At 45.5% G+C, this 19,881-nt stretch overlaps 1 protein-coding gene across 1 annotated transcript in view; it reads left to right on the top strand.

Moving 5' to 3' along the window:
- The window catches only part of LOC309562830 (uncharacterized protein), a 3,810-nt gene extending 192 nt beyond the window's left edge, over positions 1 to 3,618 (top strand). Inside the window, exon 2 of the mRNA XM_082267144.1 lies at positions 2,563 to 3,618. Within this exon, the coding sequence (XP_082123270.1) occupies positions 2,616 to 3,602 (987 nt within the window). The 5' untranslated portion in view covers positions 2,563 to 2,615 and the 3' untranslated portion in view covers positions 3,603 to 3,618. The remainder of the gene's footprint in view (positions 1 to 2,562) is intronic.
- Positions 3,619 to 19,881: the final 16,263 nt, after the last annotated feature.

Here is a 19,881-nt window from a genome sequence, read left to right as displayed (position 1 = left end):
CAGTATGGAGTACAGGGGGTGTCTGGTGTGATGGGGTACAGTATGGAGTACAGGGGGGTGTCTGGTGAGGTGGGGTTCAGTATGGAGGTACAGGGGTATATGTGGTGGGGTGCAGTATGAAGGTACAGGGGGGTGTCTGGTGTGGTGGGGTTCAGTATGGAGGTACAGGGGGTGTCTGGTGTGGTGGGGTGCAGTACGGAGGTACAGGGGGTGTCTGGTGAGGTGGGGTGCAGTATGGAGGTACAGGGGATGTCTGGTGAGGTGGGGTTCAGTATGAAGGTACAGGGGGATGTCTGGTGTGGTGTGGTACAGGGGGATATGTGGTGGGGTGCAGTATGGAGGTACAGGGGGATGTGTGGTGGGGTGCAGTATGGAGGTACAGGGGGATGTCCGGTGAGGTGGGGTTCAGTATGGAGGTACAGGGGGATATGTGGTGGGGTGCAGTATGGAGGTACAGGGGGATATGTGGTGGGGTGCAGTATGGAGGTACAGGGGGGTGTCTGGTGTGGTGGGGTGCAGTATGAAGGTACAGGGGGGTGTCTGGTTTGGTGGGGTTCAGTATGGAGGTACTGGGGGGTGTCTGGTGAGGTGGGGTGCAGTATGGAGGTACAGGGGATGTCTGGTGAGGTGGGGTTCAGTATGGAGGTACAGGGGATGTCTGGTGAGGTGGGGTGCAGTATGAAGGTACAGGGGGATGTCTGGTGTGGTGTGGTACAGGGGGATATGTGGTGGGGTGCAGTATGGAGGTACAGGGGGATGTGTGGTGGGGTGCAGTATGGAGGTACAGGGGGATGTCCGGTGAGGTGGGGTTCAGTATGGAGGTACAGGGGGATATGTGGTGGGGTGCAGTATGGAGTACAGGGGGATGTCTGGTGTGGTGGGGTTCAGTATGGAGTACAGGGGGATATGTGGTGGGGTACAGTATGGAGTACAGGGGGATGTGTGGTGGGGTACAGTATGGAGTACAGGGGGATGTGTGGTGGGGTACAGTATGGAGTACAGGGGGATGTGTGGTGGGGTACAGTATGGAGTACAGGGGTATATGTGGTGGGGTGCAGTATGGAGGTACAGGGGGATATGTGGTGGGGTGCAGTATGGAGGTACAGGGGGGTGTCTGGTGTGGTGGGGTGCAGTATGAAGGTACAGGGGGGTGTCTGGTGAGGTGGGGTGCAGTATGGAGGTACAGGGGGATGTCTGGTGAGGTGGGGTTCAGTATGGAGGTACAGGGGGATGTGTGGTGGGGTACAGTATGGAGTACAGGGGGATGTCTGGTGTGGTGGGGTACAGTATGGAGTACAAGGGTATGTGTGGTGGGGTGCAGTATGGAGGTACAGGGGGGTGTCTGGTGTGGTGGGGTACAGTATGGAGGTACAGGGGGTGTCTGGTTTGATGGGGTGCAGTATAGAGGTACAGGGTGGTGTCTGGTGTGATGGGGTGCAGTATGGAGGTACAGGGGGATGTCTGGTGTGGTGGGGTGCAGTATGGAGGTACAGGGGGGTGTCTGGTGTGGTGGGGTGCAGTATGGAGGTACAGGGGGGTGTCTGGTGTGGTGGGGTGCAGTATGGAGGTACAGGGGGGTGTCTGGTGTGGTGGGGTACAGTATGGAGGTACACGGGTGTAACAGATTCCCAATACTTGGACCAAGTGTTTCTGTCTTAGGTCTCCAGAATTTCACGTGATGCAGTGACCTGGCCCCTCAATCCCCCCCCCAACATCAACCGAAGCTTGATGAAGGGTAAAACAAATGACACTTTATTCACCAACTCACTTCCAATATATACAGTCTCATGAGTTTGATTTCATTATCGTATGCAAATGTAATTGTATACGGAACATAGTTAACATACCTTGGCCTTCTTGAAAGAGACAATAGGTGAATGAGACTGCAACATTACACTACAACAGTATGGAGGTACAGGGGGGGTGTCTGGTGTAGTGGGGTACAGTATGGAGTACAGGGGGTGTGTGATGGGGTGCAGTATTGAGTACAGGGGGATGTCTGGTGTGGTGGGGTGCAGTATGGAGGTACAGGGGGATGTCTGGTGTGGTGGGGTACAGGAGAGTGTCTGGTGTGGTGGGGTACAGTATGGAGGTACAGGGGGGGTGTCTGGTGTGGTGGGGTGCAGTATGGAGTACAGGGGGATGTCTGGTGGGGTACAGGGGATGTCTGGTGTGGTGGGGTGCAGTATGGAGGTACTGGGGGATGTCTGGTGAGGTAAGGTTCAGTATGGAGGTACAGGGGGGTGTCTGGTGAGGTGGGGTTCAGTATGGAGGTACAGGGGGGTGTCTGGTGAGGTGGGGTTCAGTATGGAGGTACAGGGGGTGTGTGGTGAGGGGGGGGTTCAGTATGGAGGTACAGGGGGGTGTCTGGTTTGGTGGGGTACAGTATGGAGGTACAGGGGGGTGTCTGGTTTGGTGGGGTGCAGTATACATCCATTATCAGATTATCCTTTATGTTTCTTGATTGGGTGGACTGGTTTCATATCTCCACCATAGTTTGTCACCACATGCATATAGTTTGCATTGAATGTTTCCATCTTTGTGTGTTCTTTTTTCTGGTAGATGGAACTTTAACCAATTACACGTTGGAGATATTTCACAGTGCTGTTGAAAAGATGGAGGACAAAAGTGATAATGACGGCAGTGTCTGTAATGATGGCCTTCGTAATAAGCGGAGTGCGAGGAAAAGGCGGTTTCCTAGGAGGGCATCTCCCATGTTTATACTTCCTGGAAGAGAATCCGCCTCCCGTACCGCCATTACTGCACCCGGTGCCCACACAGAAACCTCAAATCCTGATTCTTGTGAGGATGAAAATTTAGATGGCCATGATGGATTTTCAGCCAAACAGGAAAACATTTGGGTGAAAGAAGAAAACGTGTCCTCTGGGGAAGAAGACATATCTGGGAAAGGCGAAGAACATTTGTCCTCTGGGGAAGAAGACACGTATGGGAAAGGAGAAGAATATTTGTCTTCCATGGAACCAGACCTATCTGGGAAAGGAGAAGAATATTTGTCCTCCATGGAACCAGACCTATCTGGGAAAGGAGAAGAATATTTATCCACCATGGAACCAGACATATCTGGGAAAGGAGAAGAACATGTGTCCTCTGGGGAAGAAGACACAACTGGGGATAAAGATCTGGCGAACACTGAGACTGTTCTCGTTCAAGTCTCTCCGGTTACTCAGCATAAAAAGAAACGTCACACATCGAAGTTTGGCGTAGTCCGATCCAAAGAGATCTCAGAGGACCTCAGGAAACAAGTTGTTGAAGCTCATAAGAGTGGTAAAGGTTACAAAAGGATTGCCAAATACTTGGATCTGCCTCTGTCCACAGTCAAAGGGATCGTTTCCAAATGGAAAAAATTCAGTACGGTTGCCACTCTCCCTAGGAGCGGGCGTCCTTCAAAGATCAGCGCAAAGGCACGCAGCACAATCCTCAAACATATGAGGGACAACACTAGGGTGACGGCAAAGGACCTGAAGGAATCTCTGGCACTTGATAATATCAACGTTCATGAGTCTACTATCAGGAGAACAATGAGTAAGTGGTGTTCATGGGATTTTACCATGGAGGAGGACACTGCTGTTCAACAAGAATAACTGGGGCCTGCTTTCATTTTTCACCTGGGTACAACAGGGGGGTGTGTGGTGGGATGCAGTATGGAGTTACAGGGTGGTGTCTGGTGTGATGGGGTGCAGTATGGAGGTACAGGGGGGTGTGGGGTGAGGTGCAGTATGGAGGTACAGGGGGGTGTCTGATGTGGTGCACTATGGAGGTACAGGAGGTGTCTGGTGTGGTGGGGTACAGTATGGAGGTACAGGGGGGGAGTGTGGTGGGGTGCAGTATGGAGGTACAGGGGGGTGTCTGGTGTGGTGGGGTGCAGTATAGAGGTACAGGGGGTGTCTGGTGTGATGGGGTGCAGTATGGAGGTACAGGGTGGTGTCTGGTGTGATGGGGTGCAGTATGGAGGTTCAACAGGGGGTGTGTGGCTGGATGCAGTATGGAGGTACGGGGGGTGTCTGGTGTGGTGGGGTACAGTATGGAGGTACAGGGGGATGTCTGGTGTGGTGGGGTACAGTATGGAGTACAGGGGGATGTGGGGTGCAGTATGGAGGTACAGGGGGGTGTCTGGTGTGGTGGGTAGCAGTATGGAGGTACAGGGGGGTGTCTGGTGAGTTGGGGTGCAGTATGGAGGTACAGGGGGGTGTCTGGTGTGATGGCCTGCAGTATGGAGGTACAGGGGGTGTCTGGTGTGATGGGGTGCAGTATGGAGGTGTAGTGGGGTGCAGTATAGAGGTACAGGGGGTGTCTGGTGTGGTGGGGTGCAGTATGGAGGTACAGGGGGGTGTCTGGTGTGATGGGCTGCAGTATGGAGGTACAGGGGGTGTCTGGTGTGATGGGGTGCAGTATAGAGGTACAAGGGGGTGTCTGGTGTGGTGGGGTACAGTATGGAGTACAGGGGGATGTCTGGTGTGATGGGGTGCAGTATAGAGGTACAGGGGGTGTCTGGTGTGGTGGGGTACAGTATGGAGGTACAGGGGGTGTCTGGTGTGATGGGGTGCAGTATAGAGGTACAGGGGGGGTGTCTGGTGTGGTGGGGTACAGTATGGAGTACAGGGGGATGTCTGGTGTGGTGGGGTGCAGTATGGAGGTACAGGGGGTGTCTGGTGTGATGGGGTGCAGTATAGAGGTACAAGGGGGTGTCTGGTGTGGTGGGGTACAGTATGGAGTACAGGGGGATGTCTGGTGTGATGGGGTGCAGTATAGAGGTACAGGGGGTGTCTGGTGTGGTGGGGTACAGTATGGAGGTACAGGGGGTGTCTGGTGTGATGGGGTGCAGTATAGAGGTACAGGGGGGGTGTCTGGTGTGGTGGGGTACAGTATGGAGTACAGGGGGATGTCTGGTGTGGTGGGGTACAGTATGGAGGTACAGGGGGGTGTCTGGTGTGGTGGGGTGCAGTATGGAGGTACAGGGGGTGTCTGGTGAAGTGGGGTACAGTATGGAGGTACAGGGGGGTGTCTGGTGAGGTGGGGTTCAGTATGGAGGTAAAGGGGGTGTCTGGTGTGGTGGGGTTTAGTATGGAGGTACAGAGGGGTGTCTGGTGCGATGGGCTGCAGTATGGAGGTACAGGGGATGTCTGGTGAGGTGGGGTGCAGTATGGAGGTACAGGGGATGTCTGGTGTGGTGGGGTACAGTATGGAGTACAGGGGATGTCTGGTGTGGTGGGGTACAGTATGGAGTACAGGGGATGTCTGGTGTGGTGGGGTACAGTATGGAGGTACAGGGGGATGTCTGGTGTGGTGGGGGTACAGTATGGAGGTACAGGGGGGTGTCTGGTGAAGTGGGGTACAGTATGGAGGTACAGGGGGGTGTCTGGTGTGGTGGGGTTTAGTATGGAGGTACAGAGGGGTGTCTGGTGTGGTGGGGTACAGTATACAACCATTATCAGATTATCCTTTGTTTCTTGATTGGGTGGACTGGTTTCATAGTTCCACCATAGCTTGTCACCACATGCATATACAGTGCCTTGCGAAAGTATTCGGCCCCCTTGAACTTTGCGACCTTTTGCCACATTTCAGGCTTCAAACATAAAGATATAAAACTGTAATTTTTGTGAAGAATCAACAACAAGTGGGACACAATCATGAAGTGGAACGAAATTTATTGGATATTTCAAACTTTTTTAACAAATAAAAAACTGAAAAATTCGTTGTGCAAAATTATTCAGCCTAGGGATGCACCGAAATGAAAATTTTGGCCCGAAACCGAAAATGCAGGATGCCCTTGGCCGAAAACCGAAAATGACTTTTAGCCCCGAATAATTTTAAAATAGATAGAAGAGGGGCATACACCAAAAACAGGCAGCGATGTACACCTGTCGCTGCCACCCTGGCACAGGATATGTACTGTGACGAGTTGGCAAGAGGTTAATTTAATTACCAATGGTATTTGTATTATGCAGCATGAGGGGGTTAATGTATTGTCCCTGCTGCATTAGTGACCGACCAGTGGCAGTTAATTAACCCCTTTGTGCTGCATTAGTGCAACCAGTATCAGTGTTAATTAACACTGATACTGGTTGCACTAATGCAGCACAAAGGGGTTAATTAACTGCCACTGGTCGGTCACTAATGCAGCAGGGACAATACATTAACCCCCTCATGCTGCATAATACTAATACCAATGGTAAGCTGCCTCAGCTATTACCCCCCCCCCCCCCGCATCAGCTTCAGCGTCCCTCTCCTACTCACTCAGCTCCTCCGGTGTCCATTATTCAAAAGACACGCCTCTGGCCGGCCGCCCGCCTCCCGGTGATGTCACTACCACTACGATCTGTGTATGAATGAAGTGACACACCGGGCGGAAGGGCGAGCGAGCGGCCGCTAATAGATATAACTATGTGAGCTTCACTTCACTTCATTTCCCTGTCAGCGGCACGATGTCCATGAATGAACTGACACTCCGGGCGGGGGGAGCGGCCGCTAATAACTAGAACTATGTGAGTTTTCACTTCCCTGTCAGGCATGTATCTCCTCTGACACGGAAGTGAAGCTCACATAGTTATAGTTATTAGCGGCCGCTCCCCCCGCCCGGAGTGTCAGTTCATTCAATGACATCGTGCTGCCGACAGGGAAATAAAGTGAAGTGAAGGCTTGCATAGTTATATCTATTAGCGGCCGCGCCCCCCGCCCTCCTGCTCGGTCTGTTAGTTAATTAATGCAGAGATCGCAGTGGTAGGGACATCACAGGGAGGCGGGCGGCCGGCCAGAGGCGTGTCTTTTCAAACCTGTGCCGCGCCCTCCTCCTTCCTCAACCGGCCATTAATTTCGGCATTTTAACCCATTTTTTGTCCGAAATGGGATAGGCCCATTTTCGGCCGGAATTTCGGTGGCCGAAATTTCGGTGCATCCCTAATTCAGCCCCCTTAAGTTAATACTTTGTAGCGCCACCTTTTGCTGCGATTACAGCTGTAAGTCGCTTGGGGTATGTCTCTGTTAGGGATGATCGAACTTTTCAAAAGTTCGGTTTGGCCAGAACATCCGAACTACTCGAAAGTTCGGCCCGGATTTCAGAACCCCATTGAAATCAATGGGACCCGAACTTCGGTAATCAAGAAACACCATTTTGAAGCCCTAAAACCCAATAAATGCCCCTAAAAAGTGCCTAGGGTTCTGGGTCATGCCCAAGGGACTATTAATCACACAAAAAAAAGTTCTTAAAAATTGTCATTTTTGATAGAGCCAATTATTGGAAAAATTAAAAAAAAAAATAAACATTTCTTTGGATTTAGTGTCTGGGGGGGTCTAAAAGTGTACCTGTGAAGTTTCAGCTCTGTAGCATGTCCAGAACCCCCAAAATGTAGCTTTTTTCTTATATTTATTATTAGAACAGGAATACGGCTTCTCTACGGCGTTTTTTTCTTGCAGGCATTTATCGGGCATTTTTGGAGGCAGGCATGACTTTTTTTAGATTAGATTAGTGTCTGGGGGGCCTAAAAAGTGTACCTGTGAAGTTTCAGCTCTGTAGCATGTCCAGAACCAGAAAAAAATATTTTTCAGTAGAGCAGGGATGGTGGGACCCTCCTTTTTACACCTATATGATCTTTTTTTGGGGGTTCCGGACATGCTACAGAGCTGAAACTTCACAGGTACACCTTTTAGACCCCCCAGACACAAAATCACACAAAAAAAGTTCTTAAAAATTGTCATTTTTGATAGAGAGCCAATTATTGAAAAAAAAATAAAAAAAAAATAAAAAGTTTTTTGGATTTAGTGTCTGGGGGCTCTAAAAAGTGTACCTGTGAAGTTTCAGCTCTGTAGCATGTCCAGAACCAGAAAAAAAAAAGATTGTTTGTATTAGAAAACTTTCAGCACAGGATGTTGGCTTCTCGCTTTTCACACCTTGCCGGTTTAATAGCAGGCGTTTTTTTTGGGCATTTTTTCGGGTTCTTTTGAGGCAGGAAAAACATCTGAACTTGTGTATAGTGGTATATACCACTATACACAAGTTCAGATGTTTTGCCTGCCTCCAAAGAACCCAAAAAAATGCCAAAAAAAACGCTAGCGTCAAAAAAAAAAAAAACGCCCAGGTGTGTTGTTGCAGGCATTTTTTTTTTTTGGAGGCAGGCAAAACATCTGAACTTGTGTACACACACATACTTATATGTATTTTACACTTAGACATATATAGGTGTTATAGGAGCGTAACCATATTAGTGTAAATGATTTCATTAGCGCAAGCATATATTTCTGCTACTATCACACCTATATATATCTAGGTGTGTATATACATACAAGTATGTGTGTATATATACCCGTATACACAAGTTCAGATGTTTAGCCTGCCTCCAAAGAACCCAAAAAAATGCTAGCGCCAAAAAAAAAAAAAAAAAACGCCCAGGTGTGTTGTTGAAGGCATTTTTTGGGGTTTTTTGGAGGCAGGCAAAACATCTGAACTTGTGTATATATACCACTATATACAAGTTCAGATGTTTTTCCTGACACCAAAGAACCCACAAAAACGCCTGCTATTAAACCGGCAAGGTGTGAAAAGCGAGAAGCCATATTACAGATCTATAATTGCACTAATACAAACAATCTTTTTTTTATGGTTCTGGACATGCTACAGAGCTGAAACTTCACAGGTACACTTTTTAGACCCCCCAGACACTAAATCCAAAGAAATTTATTTTTGTTTTTTAATTTTTTTTTTCCAATAATTGTCTCTCTATCAAAAATCTATCAAAAATGACAATTTTTAAGAACTTTTTTTGTGTGATTTTGTGTCTGGGGGGTCTAAAAGGTGTACCTGTGAAGTTTCAGCTCTGTAGCATGTCCAGAACCCCCCAAAAAAAGATCATATATGTGTAAAAGGAGGGTCCCACCATCCCTGCTCTACTGAAAAATGATCTTTTTTTCTGGCTCTGGACATGCTACAGAGCTGAAACTTCACAGGTACACTATACACAAGTTCAGATGTTTTGCCTGCCTCCAAAAACCCAAAAAAATGCCTGCAACAAAACACCTGGGCTTTTTTTTTTGACGCTAGCGTTTTTTTGGGCATTTTTTTGGGTTCTTTGGAGGCAGGCAAAACATCTGAACTTGTGTATAGTGGTGTATATACACACATACTTATATGTATATACACACCTAGACATATATAGGTGTGATAGGAGCGTAACTATATTGGTGTTAATTATTTCATTAGCGCAAGTAGTTTTTTCTGCTCCTTTCACACCTATATATGTGCAGGTGTGTATATATACATACATGGGTGTGTATATATACCCCCTATACACATGTTCAGATGTCATGTCTGACTCCAAACATGTGCGCAAAAAAGCACTAGCAATGCCTGCAGCCAAAAATGCTGGCGGCGGCGAAGCCATATCCCTGCAGCGAAAGTGACGCAAGAGAAACTAGCTTTTCTCTATAGCGGTCACCCTGATATGGAAGGGTTTGGTCACCCTGCCATAGTAGTCACTGTCAGTTCACCCTACACTACATTACGGTCACCCTGATATGGAAGGGTTTGGTCACCCTGCCATAGCAGTCAGTTAACCCTACACTACATTATGGTCACCCTGACACTTCACACTTTCCCTACAGAAACTACATTTTTGAAGCTAACTAAAGTGTAAAAGAGCACTCTAACTACATTTGATATCCCTTTCCTCACACTAATAAATGCTAAATGACACTTTTAAAGTAAAATTAGCAGAACTGCTTCCACTCTCTTCCATGTCCTGTATAACAATGCTAGGAATTTGCTGGGGCTATCTTATATACTGGGGGGCGTATTCACTAATGATTGGACTATGGACCCCCTAGTCACTCCAATCACATTCCTAGCATTCTTCTGCCCCCTCAATTGGCTTTTGCTAATGGTTCTGGTCCAATCACAGGCTTTTAAAGCCCATTTCCTGAACTATTGCATTTTGGTCGGTTCTGGTTGCCGAATTCCGAACTTTTTGGGCAAAAAGTTCTAAATTCGGCCGAACCTCGAACACCCAATGTTCGGGCCGAACCGATGGTCGACCTGAACCGTTCGATCATCCCTAGTCTCTATCAGTTTTGCACATCGAGAGACTGAAATTTTTGCCTATTACTCCTTGCAAAACAGCTCGAGCTCAGTGAGGTTGGATGGAGAGCGTTTGTGAACAGCAGTTTTCAGTTCTTTCCACAGATTCTCGATTGGATTCAGATCTGGACTTTGACTTGGCCATTCTAACACCTGGATATGTTTATTTGTGAACCATTCCATTGTAGATTTGGCTTTATGTTTTGGATCATTATCTTGTTGGAAGACAAATCTCCGTCCCAGTCTCAGGTCTTTTGCAGACTCCTTCAGGTTTTCTTCCAGAATGGTCCTGAATTTGGCTCCATCCATCTTCCTATCAAATTTTATCCATCTTCCCTGTCCCTGCTGAAGAAAAGCAGGCCCAAACCATGATGCTGCCACCACCATGTTTGACAGTGGGGATGGTGTGTTCAGGGTGATGAGCTGTGTTGCTTTTACGCCAAACATAACATTTTGCATTGTTGCCAAAAAGTTTGATTTTGGTTTCATCTGACCAGAGCACCTTTTTGGCGTGTCTCCCAGGTGGCTTGTGGCAAACTTTAAACGACACTTTTTATGGATATCTTTAAGAAATGGCTTTCATCTTGCCACTCTTCCATAAAGGCCAGATTTGTGCAGTATACGACTGATTGTTGTCCTATGGACAGAGTCTCCCACCTCAGCTGTAGATCTCTGCAGTTCATCCAGAGTGATCATGGGCCTCTTGGCTGCATCTCTGATCAGTCTTCTCCTTGTATGAGCTGAAAGTTTAGAGGGACGGCCAGGTCTTCGTAGATTTGCAGTGGTCTGATACTCCTTCCATTTCAATGATAAAAAACCTAAAAAATCGGCGCTAATTCATAAAAAAATATCCGTGCAGGTGGACAAATCTATATGGTGAAATATAAGTGCTGAAATATATGGTGAAAAAGGTGTGAATGAGCTCAAATGATAGTGATCGATGTAAAAATAAGGTGCTCGTGGACAATTCTGTGCAGTAGTGAATGAAACTCTTATTACTAAATGATTCTGTGCAGCAAATGTGTTAGAATTAAATTCTGAATAACAAAATGGTACAGATGGACAATTCCTGTAAAAAAACGTGCAGATGGACAAATCCTATATAAAAGAACGGTGCAAGTAGACAGACCTCTTAAAAATCGTTCAAATGGCAAACGTGTTAGGAAATATTGATGCTAATAAAAAAATGTCCCAATCACATGAATGAATTGTGTGTAAATAAATCTGAAACCAATAAATAACAAACCATTGTCCCAATCATATATACATGGTAAAATCAATCATGTTGAGCAAATAAATGTCCCAATAAAATCTTTATAAAGTGACGGTGCAAAGATTAAAACTCCAATCTCGATGCTCTATAGTGTGTAGTAACCGCTTACCTCCAACACACAAAGAAAACGCATGTGTGTAAATGATGAATAGGATTCTCTCCAATAGAAGCTCCACAGACCGCTCACTTGGATGGATGGATGGTGGGGTCCTGATGCTCCGCCATATGTGTGTAGCAGTAAGACTCTTCCACTCTATCGTCCTATTCCATAAACGTCGGTCTCATAGGGATGTAAAAGAAAAGGTCGCTCGTAGTGTAATATCCTCAAGGATGATTTATTTGATAAAAGTAATGCACTTACACATAGAACGATGCGAACATGCTGACACCACTAAACAGCGGTATACAAACAGAACTTCCGGTTTCGGCCGTAAACGCGGAAGTGACGTCGGCCGGCTCCTCCCTTGGTAGCGCATTGGTTCTCGCTATTTTTCCATTTCAATATTATCGCTTGCACAGTGCTCCTTGGGATGTTTAAAGCTTGGGAAATCTTTTTGTATCCAAATCCGGCATTAATCTTCTCCACAATAGTATCTCGGACCTGCCTGGTGTGTTCCTTGTTCTTCATGATGCTCTCTGCGCTTTAAACGGACCTCTGAGACTATCACAGTGCAGGTGCATTTATACGGAGACTTGATTACACACAGGTGGATTCTATTTATCATCATTAGTCATTTAGGTCAACATTGGATCATTCAGAGATCCTCACTGAACTTCTGGAGAGAGTTTGCTGCACTGAAAGTAAAGGGGCTGAATCATTTTTCACGCCCAATTTTTCAGTTTTTTATTTGTTAAAAAAGTTTGAAATATCCAATAAATTTCGTTCCACTTCATGATTGTGTCCCACTTGTTGTTGATCATGATGCTCTCTGCGCTTTAAACGGACCTCTGAGACTATCACAGTGCAGGTGCATTTATACGGAGACTTGATTACACACAGTAAACAAAAGGGCAAAGATTACTGCGCTAACAACATACAATGAAAAAGCTGCTTGCACCAATCGCTAGACAAAAAAGTGACCAAAAACATAAAACCAGAAAAATGTGCAGCGCTACTATCAATGAATGTGATTAACCACTTTACCACCGGAGGATTTTGCTGTCTTCCGTCCAGGCCACTTTCTGCGATTCGGCGCTGTGCGACTTTAACTGACAATTGCGCGGTCGTGCGACGCCATACCCAAACGAAATTTACGTCCTTTTTTTCCCACAAACAGAGCTTTCTTTTGGTGGTATTTGATCACCTGTGCGATTGTTACTTTTTGCGCTATAAACAAAAATGCGTTTATTTTGAAAAAATAACAATATTTTTAACATTTTTTTTACATGAAATTCCCCCCCAAAAAAATTTAAAAACCAATTTTTTTAAAAATTTTTGGCCAATTTGTTCTCTGCTACCTATGTTTGGTAAAAAAAATCACAATAAGCGTATTTTGATTGGTTTGCGCAAAAGTTATTGCGTTTACTAACAAAGGGAAAGATTTCTGTCATTTTTGGTGGTTTTTTTTTTTTAACGCGTAATGGCGGCGATCTGCGATTTTTTTTTTTTTTTTTGCGGGACTGCGACATTGCGGCGGACAGATCGGACCCTTGACTGACATTTTTGACACTTTTGGGGGTACCAGTGACATTACTGCAGTAATCAGTGCTATATATATGCACTGTTACTGTAAAAATGACACTGGCAGGGAAGGGGTTAATTTTATTGGAGAGGGAGGTGTTAATGTATGCCTGGTGCTTACTGACGTGTGGGGGGGGAGGGGACTGAGTGAGTCATGGACAGATCGGATGTCCAGCTATGCTGAACACTCCGATCTGTCACTCCCTGTCACTATGGAGATCCGCCCGCTTGTGTTTACACAGGCGGGCGGATCTCCACACTAGATCCCCGACGATCGGGGGAAGAGCGGCGGCGATCGCCGCTGCTCCTCCCCTGGCCCGACTCCCGCTGTGACTGAAAACAGCGGGAGCGAGCCTCCGGCGGCGCGCAAGCGCCGCCCAGAAGGGGGAGTGTCTGACGACGTAGTACTACGTCGTCAGACGATGACGAGCCACTCTGCCGCAGTAATATTACTGTGGGCGGTGGTAAAGTGGTTAAACAAATAACACATATAAATGAGGTGTAAAATGTCCAATCATATAAGCCAAATGGAAATTAATAAAAAAGTGCATCAGGAAATGAAAGTCCCAAGTGAGTAGTGTGATGAAATGAATCCAACATAAGAAAACGTGATCACAATGTGCAACAAATCCCAACACCGATAAAGATTAGTAGATTGCGCTCACCAGATGTATAGGACCCAGATACCACATAGCACATGGGTCATATAAGCTGTTGGAAAATTTGGTGGATGTCCCAGCTGGATAAAACGACCTCAATGGAATCCATATGGATCAGCAACAACTATGGATGCACCAGATCCCAGCTCCAACATGGATATGCATAAAAACCAAAGAGGGACAAACATAGTGTAATACTGCTAAAATCAAATTATTAAAAAGATATAGCCGATACACCTACAAACGTCCACAGGTAAAATGCATGTCAAGGATATATAGCAGGGCTGACTGTAGTCCTCTTAACACATTTCAGCAGAAATGCCTTGGGATGTTTAAAGCTTGGGAAATCTTTTTGTATCCAAATCCGGCATTAATCTTCTCCACAACAGTATCTCGGCCCTGCCTGGTGTGTTCCTTGTTCTTCATGATGCTCTCTGCGCTTTAAACGGACCTCTGAGACTATCACAGTGCAGGTGCATTCATACGGAGACTTGATTACACACAGGTGGATTCTATTTATCATCATTAGTGATTTAGGTCAACATTGGATCATTCAGAGATCCTCACTGAACTTCTGGAGAGAGTTTGCTGCACTGAAAGTAAAGGGGCTGAATAATTTTGCACGCCCAATTTTTCAGTTTTTTATTTGTTAAAAAAGTTTGAAATATCCAATAAATTTCGTTCCACTTCATGATTGTGTCCCACTTGTTGTTGATTCTTCACAAAAAAATTACAGTTTTATATCTTTATGTTTGAAGCCTGAAATGTGGCAAAAGGTCGCAAAGTTCAAGAGGGCCGAATACTTTCGCAAGGCACTGTAGTTCGCATTGAATGTTTCCATCTTCGTGTTTTTTTTTTCTTCTAGTAGATGGAACTTTAACCAGTTACACGTTGGAGATTGATTCTTGTGAGGATGAAAATTTAGATGGCCATGATGGATTTTCAGCCAAACAGGGAAACATTTGGGTGAAAGAAGAAAACGTGTCCTCTGGGGAAGAAGACAAGTATGGGAAAGGAGAAGAATATTTGTCCTCCATGGAACCAGACATATCTGGGAAAGGAGAAGAACATGTGTTCTCTGGAGAAGACACAACTGGGGATAAAGATCTGGCGAACACTGAGACTGTTCTCGTTCAAGTCTCTCCGGTTACTCAGCATAAAAAGAAACGTCACACATCGAAGTTTAGCGTAGTCCGATCCAAAGAGATCTCAGAGGACCTCAGGAAACAAGTTGTCGAAGCTCATATGAATGGTAAAGGTTACAAAAGGATTTCAAAAGACTTGGATCTGCCTCTGTCCACAGTCAAAGGGATCGTTTCCAAATGGAAAAAATTCAGCACGGTCGCCACTCTCCCTAGGAGCGGGCGTCCTTCAAAGATCAGCGCAAAGGCACGCAACACAATCCTCAAACATATGAGGGACAACACTAGGGTGACGGCAAAGGACCTGAAGGCATCTCTGGCACTCGATAATATCAACGTTCATGAGTCTACTATCAGTAGAACAATGAGTAAGTGGTGTTCATGGGATTTTACCATGGAGGAGGACACTGCTGTTCAACAAGAATAAATGGGGCCTGCCTTCATTTTTCACCTGAGACTTTCACAGCCCTAATGGAACAATTTTCTACATTAAGCTGTTTTAACATATGTATACAGTATTAGCATATAGAACACCAAATATTCACCGAAACTGTGGAGGAAGCTTCATAGATTTGTTGCCTCATAACAATGACCAGTGTAAGTTGTATCACCATGCTCTTCTGCTGAACGTCTGGGTATCTGCAGAAGATCTAAAAACTCAGAATAATGCCTCGTACACACGCAACGATTGTTGGCCGTGAATTTTCGGCCATCGGCCGATTGTCGGCTTGTTAGTATGATGCTTCCGACATCCGACTGCGACTTTTCGGCCTAATAATGCCTCGTACACACGCAACGATTGTTGGCCGTGAATTTTCGGCCAACGTCCGATCGGCTGATTTTCGACTTGTTAGTATGATGCTTCCGACAACCGGCTGCGACTTTTCGGCTGAACAAAATCTGGTGTGCATGCTATAAAATTTTTGTTGGCCGTCAACACAACGGCCGATTTTCCGTCAGTTAGTACAGATTTCGGCAGACAAAAATCTGATGAGCAAGACTGGGCATGCTCAGAGAAGAAAAAACACACGGAAAGTAAACCAGAACATGACATCACTTCTGAAGTTGGTTGTTGTTGGCCGACAAAATTCATGTGCAGGCTAGAGCACATTCCAACCAACACAACAACACTGGACAAAAGACGGCCGATCGGTCGGCCAACAATCGTTGCGCGTGTACGAGGCTTAAGGCTAGCTATGCATTGATAGTGATTCAAAACACGAGAAAATCAAAGAAGACGTAAACCCCAACGTGAAAGTTATAGTGCCTACAAACTATGGTATATACAGGTGCATATTTTATATAGATACGTTACACACAGAGTGATATATATTTAATGTTGATGATTATGGCTTACAGCTAGCGACAACCCAAAATTCAGTATCTCAGAAAATTAGAATATTAAATAAGACCAATAAAAAAAAAAGGATTTTTAATACAGAAATGTTGGCTTACTGAATAGTATGTCCATGTACAGTATAGGATGCTCTCAATACTTGGTTGGGGCTCCTTTTGCATGAATTACTCCATCAATGTGGTGTAGGACGGAGGCGATCAGCCTGTGGCACTGCTGAGGTGTTATGGAAGCCCAGGTTGCTTTGATGGTGGTCTTCAGCTCCTCTGCACTGTTGGGTCTGGTGTCTTTCATCTTCCTCTTGACAATACCCCACAGATTCTCTATGGGGTTTAGGTCAGGCGAGTTTGCTGGCCAATCAAGCACAGTGATACCATCGACCTGTGACCAGGTATTGGCAGTGTGGACAGGAGCCAAGTCCTGCTAGAAAATGAAATCGGCATCTCCATAAAACTGGTCAGCAGAGGGAAGCATGAAGTTCTCTAGAATTTCCTGGTAGAGGGCTGCGCTGACTGTGGACTTGGTTAAACACAGTGGACCAACACCAGCAGATGGCTCCCCAAATCATCACTGACTGTGGAAAACTTTGCATTTCATTTGGAAATCGAGGTCCCAGAGTCTGGAGGAGGAGTGGAGAGGAACAGAATCCAAGTTGCATGGGGTCTAATGTGAAGTTTCCACAGTCAGTGATGATTCGGGGAGCCATGTCGTCTGCTGGTGTTGACATGGACTTGCTGACGGTGTACTGTAGTTTTTCTACTACAGTGCGGACCAGCTGCATATATATTTACGCGAGTCTGCATTTTCCAGGTAGGGGGCGTGTGCCCCGTTGTGCTGTCATTAGCTCCAGGACATGTCGATCAGAGACTCCCGGCCAATGATTTATGTCTGGGACCCACTGATCATCAGAGCGTGTTTTACTAGAGAGCTTTGTGTATATAAACAACACAAAGCTATCTTGGGACAGCGGCGCTGTGCCCGTATTTGTTTTCCTGCAAAGCAGGGAGTAAAACCAGCGCACATTACACATAGTAACCATTGTTAGGCTCCATTCACACCTGAGTGTATCATTAGCGGGTGTGTTTCAGGCGTTTTTTTTTGGGCGTGTTTTGGGTGGTTTTTTTTGGGGCGTGTTTTGGGTGTTTTTTTCGGGCGTGTTTCAAGTGTTTTTTTTCAGGGGTGTTTCAGGCGTGTTTTTTTTTTCGGGCGTGTTTCATTGCCTGAAAAACTGGCAGGTGGACCTGATAGACAGCCCGCGTAAAAGGGGCCATCGGCGCTGTGGCATGGTGATGAGGAAAAAAAAAAAAATAAATATATATATATATATATAAAAAAAATAATATATATATATATATATATATATATATATACAGTAAAACCTTGGTTTGAGAGTAACTTGGTTTAAGAGCGCTTTGCAAGACAAGCAAAATTTTCAAATAAATTTTGACTTGGTTTACAAGCGATGTCTTGATATACAAGTAGCTTCAAGTCACAGCTGAGTATAAAAGAGAAGAGAGGCGCCTCTAAGTGTAGCAATATGGTTACATTTAATGAAGGTACAACATTTAGCAACTCACATGGTTGATGATTGGAACAGGCACATCTAAGTATGCAGGCATCCAGGCTAAAGCTGTCCACATAGACCATCCTCTACACCGCCATCTACGTCATCCCTTCCATGCTGCCCCTCGCTTTTAGATCCCTTTACTGCAGGGTGGTCTTCCCGGTCAGGATTACAGACTGGCAGCCGGCGGTGCAGAAGATAGTCCATGTGGACAGATTTACCCCGCATGCCTGCATACTTAGATGTGCCTGTTTTATTCATCAACCATGTGAGTTGCTAAATGTTGTACCTTCATTAAATGGAACCATATTGCTACACTTAGAGGCGCCTTTCTTCTCTTTGATACTCTGTAGCTCCTACTGGATTTTGCTTCTTATCCCCTTGTGGAAGTGGCTATTTGTGGATGGACATTTTATGGTTATATAACCTATCGCAATGCTATAATCTTTTTATATGGACTATAAACTGAAGGACTTATGAATAAATGGTTGTGGAACGAATCATCTGAGTTTCCATTATTTCTTATGGGGAAATTTGCTTTGATATAAGAGTGCTTTGGATTACAAGCATGCTTCCGGAACGAATTATGCTCGCAAACCAAGGTTTTACTGTATATATATATATATATATATATATTATTTTTTTTTATTTTTTATAATAATTGAAAAAAAAAGAAAAATTATTATTATTATTTTTTTAATAATTTAAAAAATAAATAAATAATAATAACCACACTCCCTGTCCACTTACCTTTAAGAAAAGGTAAGTGGACAGGGAGATGAAGCCTGCAAAAACTTCCCTCTCATCTCCTCTTGGGAAGGAGATTGGCAGGCATTGAGGACAGGCAGGGGAAACAGCCATTAGTGACTGTTTGTCAAACTCCCAGCCAGCACAAGAGGGCGCCAGTTCCCCGTTCTATCACTGAAGAAGGCCGAAAAACTGCGGCCTCAATTATCGGATGGCGCGGTAGTCCGTGCACTTGGGGAGTGGGGGGGGGGAGGCGCAAAAGGGACAGGACACCTCCTGCAGTGCACCCCAGGCGCCAGGTCACTAATTCTAGTCGCCAATGCGACCTGGCGCCCAGGGTTTGTCAAGCCCTAAGCTAGAGGCATCACCCCGGTACCGGCGTCCATAGCCAACGGTCAGCTGTCTTGTAATGACAACCGATGTGGCTGAGAAGCCGCTCGGCTGTCATTACAAGCAGCGGGAGGGGACGTTCCCCTTCCGCAGCTCGCCCAGGTCTCCTGTCCCACCGGGAGACCGGGGCAACCAGCCTGCACGGCCGCCGAAGGCCCGATCAAAGCTGCATTCGGCTCTTATCGGGTCTCCATGTACTGGTGCCAGATTTAAAAAAATGACCGCATTCAAAACAGCCAAACTTGGCGTTTTGAATGGTTTTAAGTGCAGCTGAGGGGTTTGGGGTCTTTTAGACCCTCAGATCTCTCCACACCAGTACCTGTCAAAAAAAATAAAAGATTAATGTACGAAAATATCGGCCAATACCGATATGTGATGATCAAAATTTTGTTAACAGCAATAAAAAAACGATATCGGTCGATCACTAATTGACATTAAACGAAAACACTTGTAATCTGCCAAAAAACACGCTCATGTACTTTTCTAAGCTTCGGGCGTTTTGCTTCAGGCGCCAAAACGCTTATATGTGAACCTGTGAAATATATGGTATTTTGCTTGTTGGACGTTTTGAGATTTCAGAGATGAGCGTTTAACGAGCTGAAAAACCGCTAAGGTGTGAACAGGGCCTAAGGCACATATTTAACCCTTTGATCGCCCCTAGACGTTAACCTCTTCCCAGCCAGTGTCATTAGTACAGTGACAGTGCATATTATTGGCACTAATCACTGGATTAGTGGCAGTTAGCCAGTTCCCACAAAGTGTCAGTTAGTGTCAGATTGTCCGCCGTCCCGCTATAAGTCGCTAATCGCCACCATTTCTAGTATATAAAAAAATCCAGTATATATCTCATAGTTCGTAGACACTATACCTTTCACGCAAATCAATCAATATATACTTATTGGGATTTTTTTTTTTTTTTAACCAAAAACATGTCGCGGAATACATTTTGGCCTAAACGTATGAAGAAATTTGATTTTTAAAAATTTT

Source organism: Pelophylax lessonae, assembly GCF_965119305.1.
Source record: "Pelophylax lessonae genome assembly, chromosome: 9".
NCBI classification, from domain to species: domain Eukaryota; kingdom Metazoa; phylum Chordata; class Amphibia; order Anura; family Ranidae; genus Pelophylax; species Pelophylax lessonae.
The sequence above is the reverse complement of the archived record's forward strand: the minus strand, read 5'-3'. Positions and strand labels throughout refer to the sequence as shown.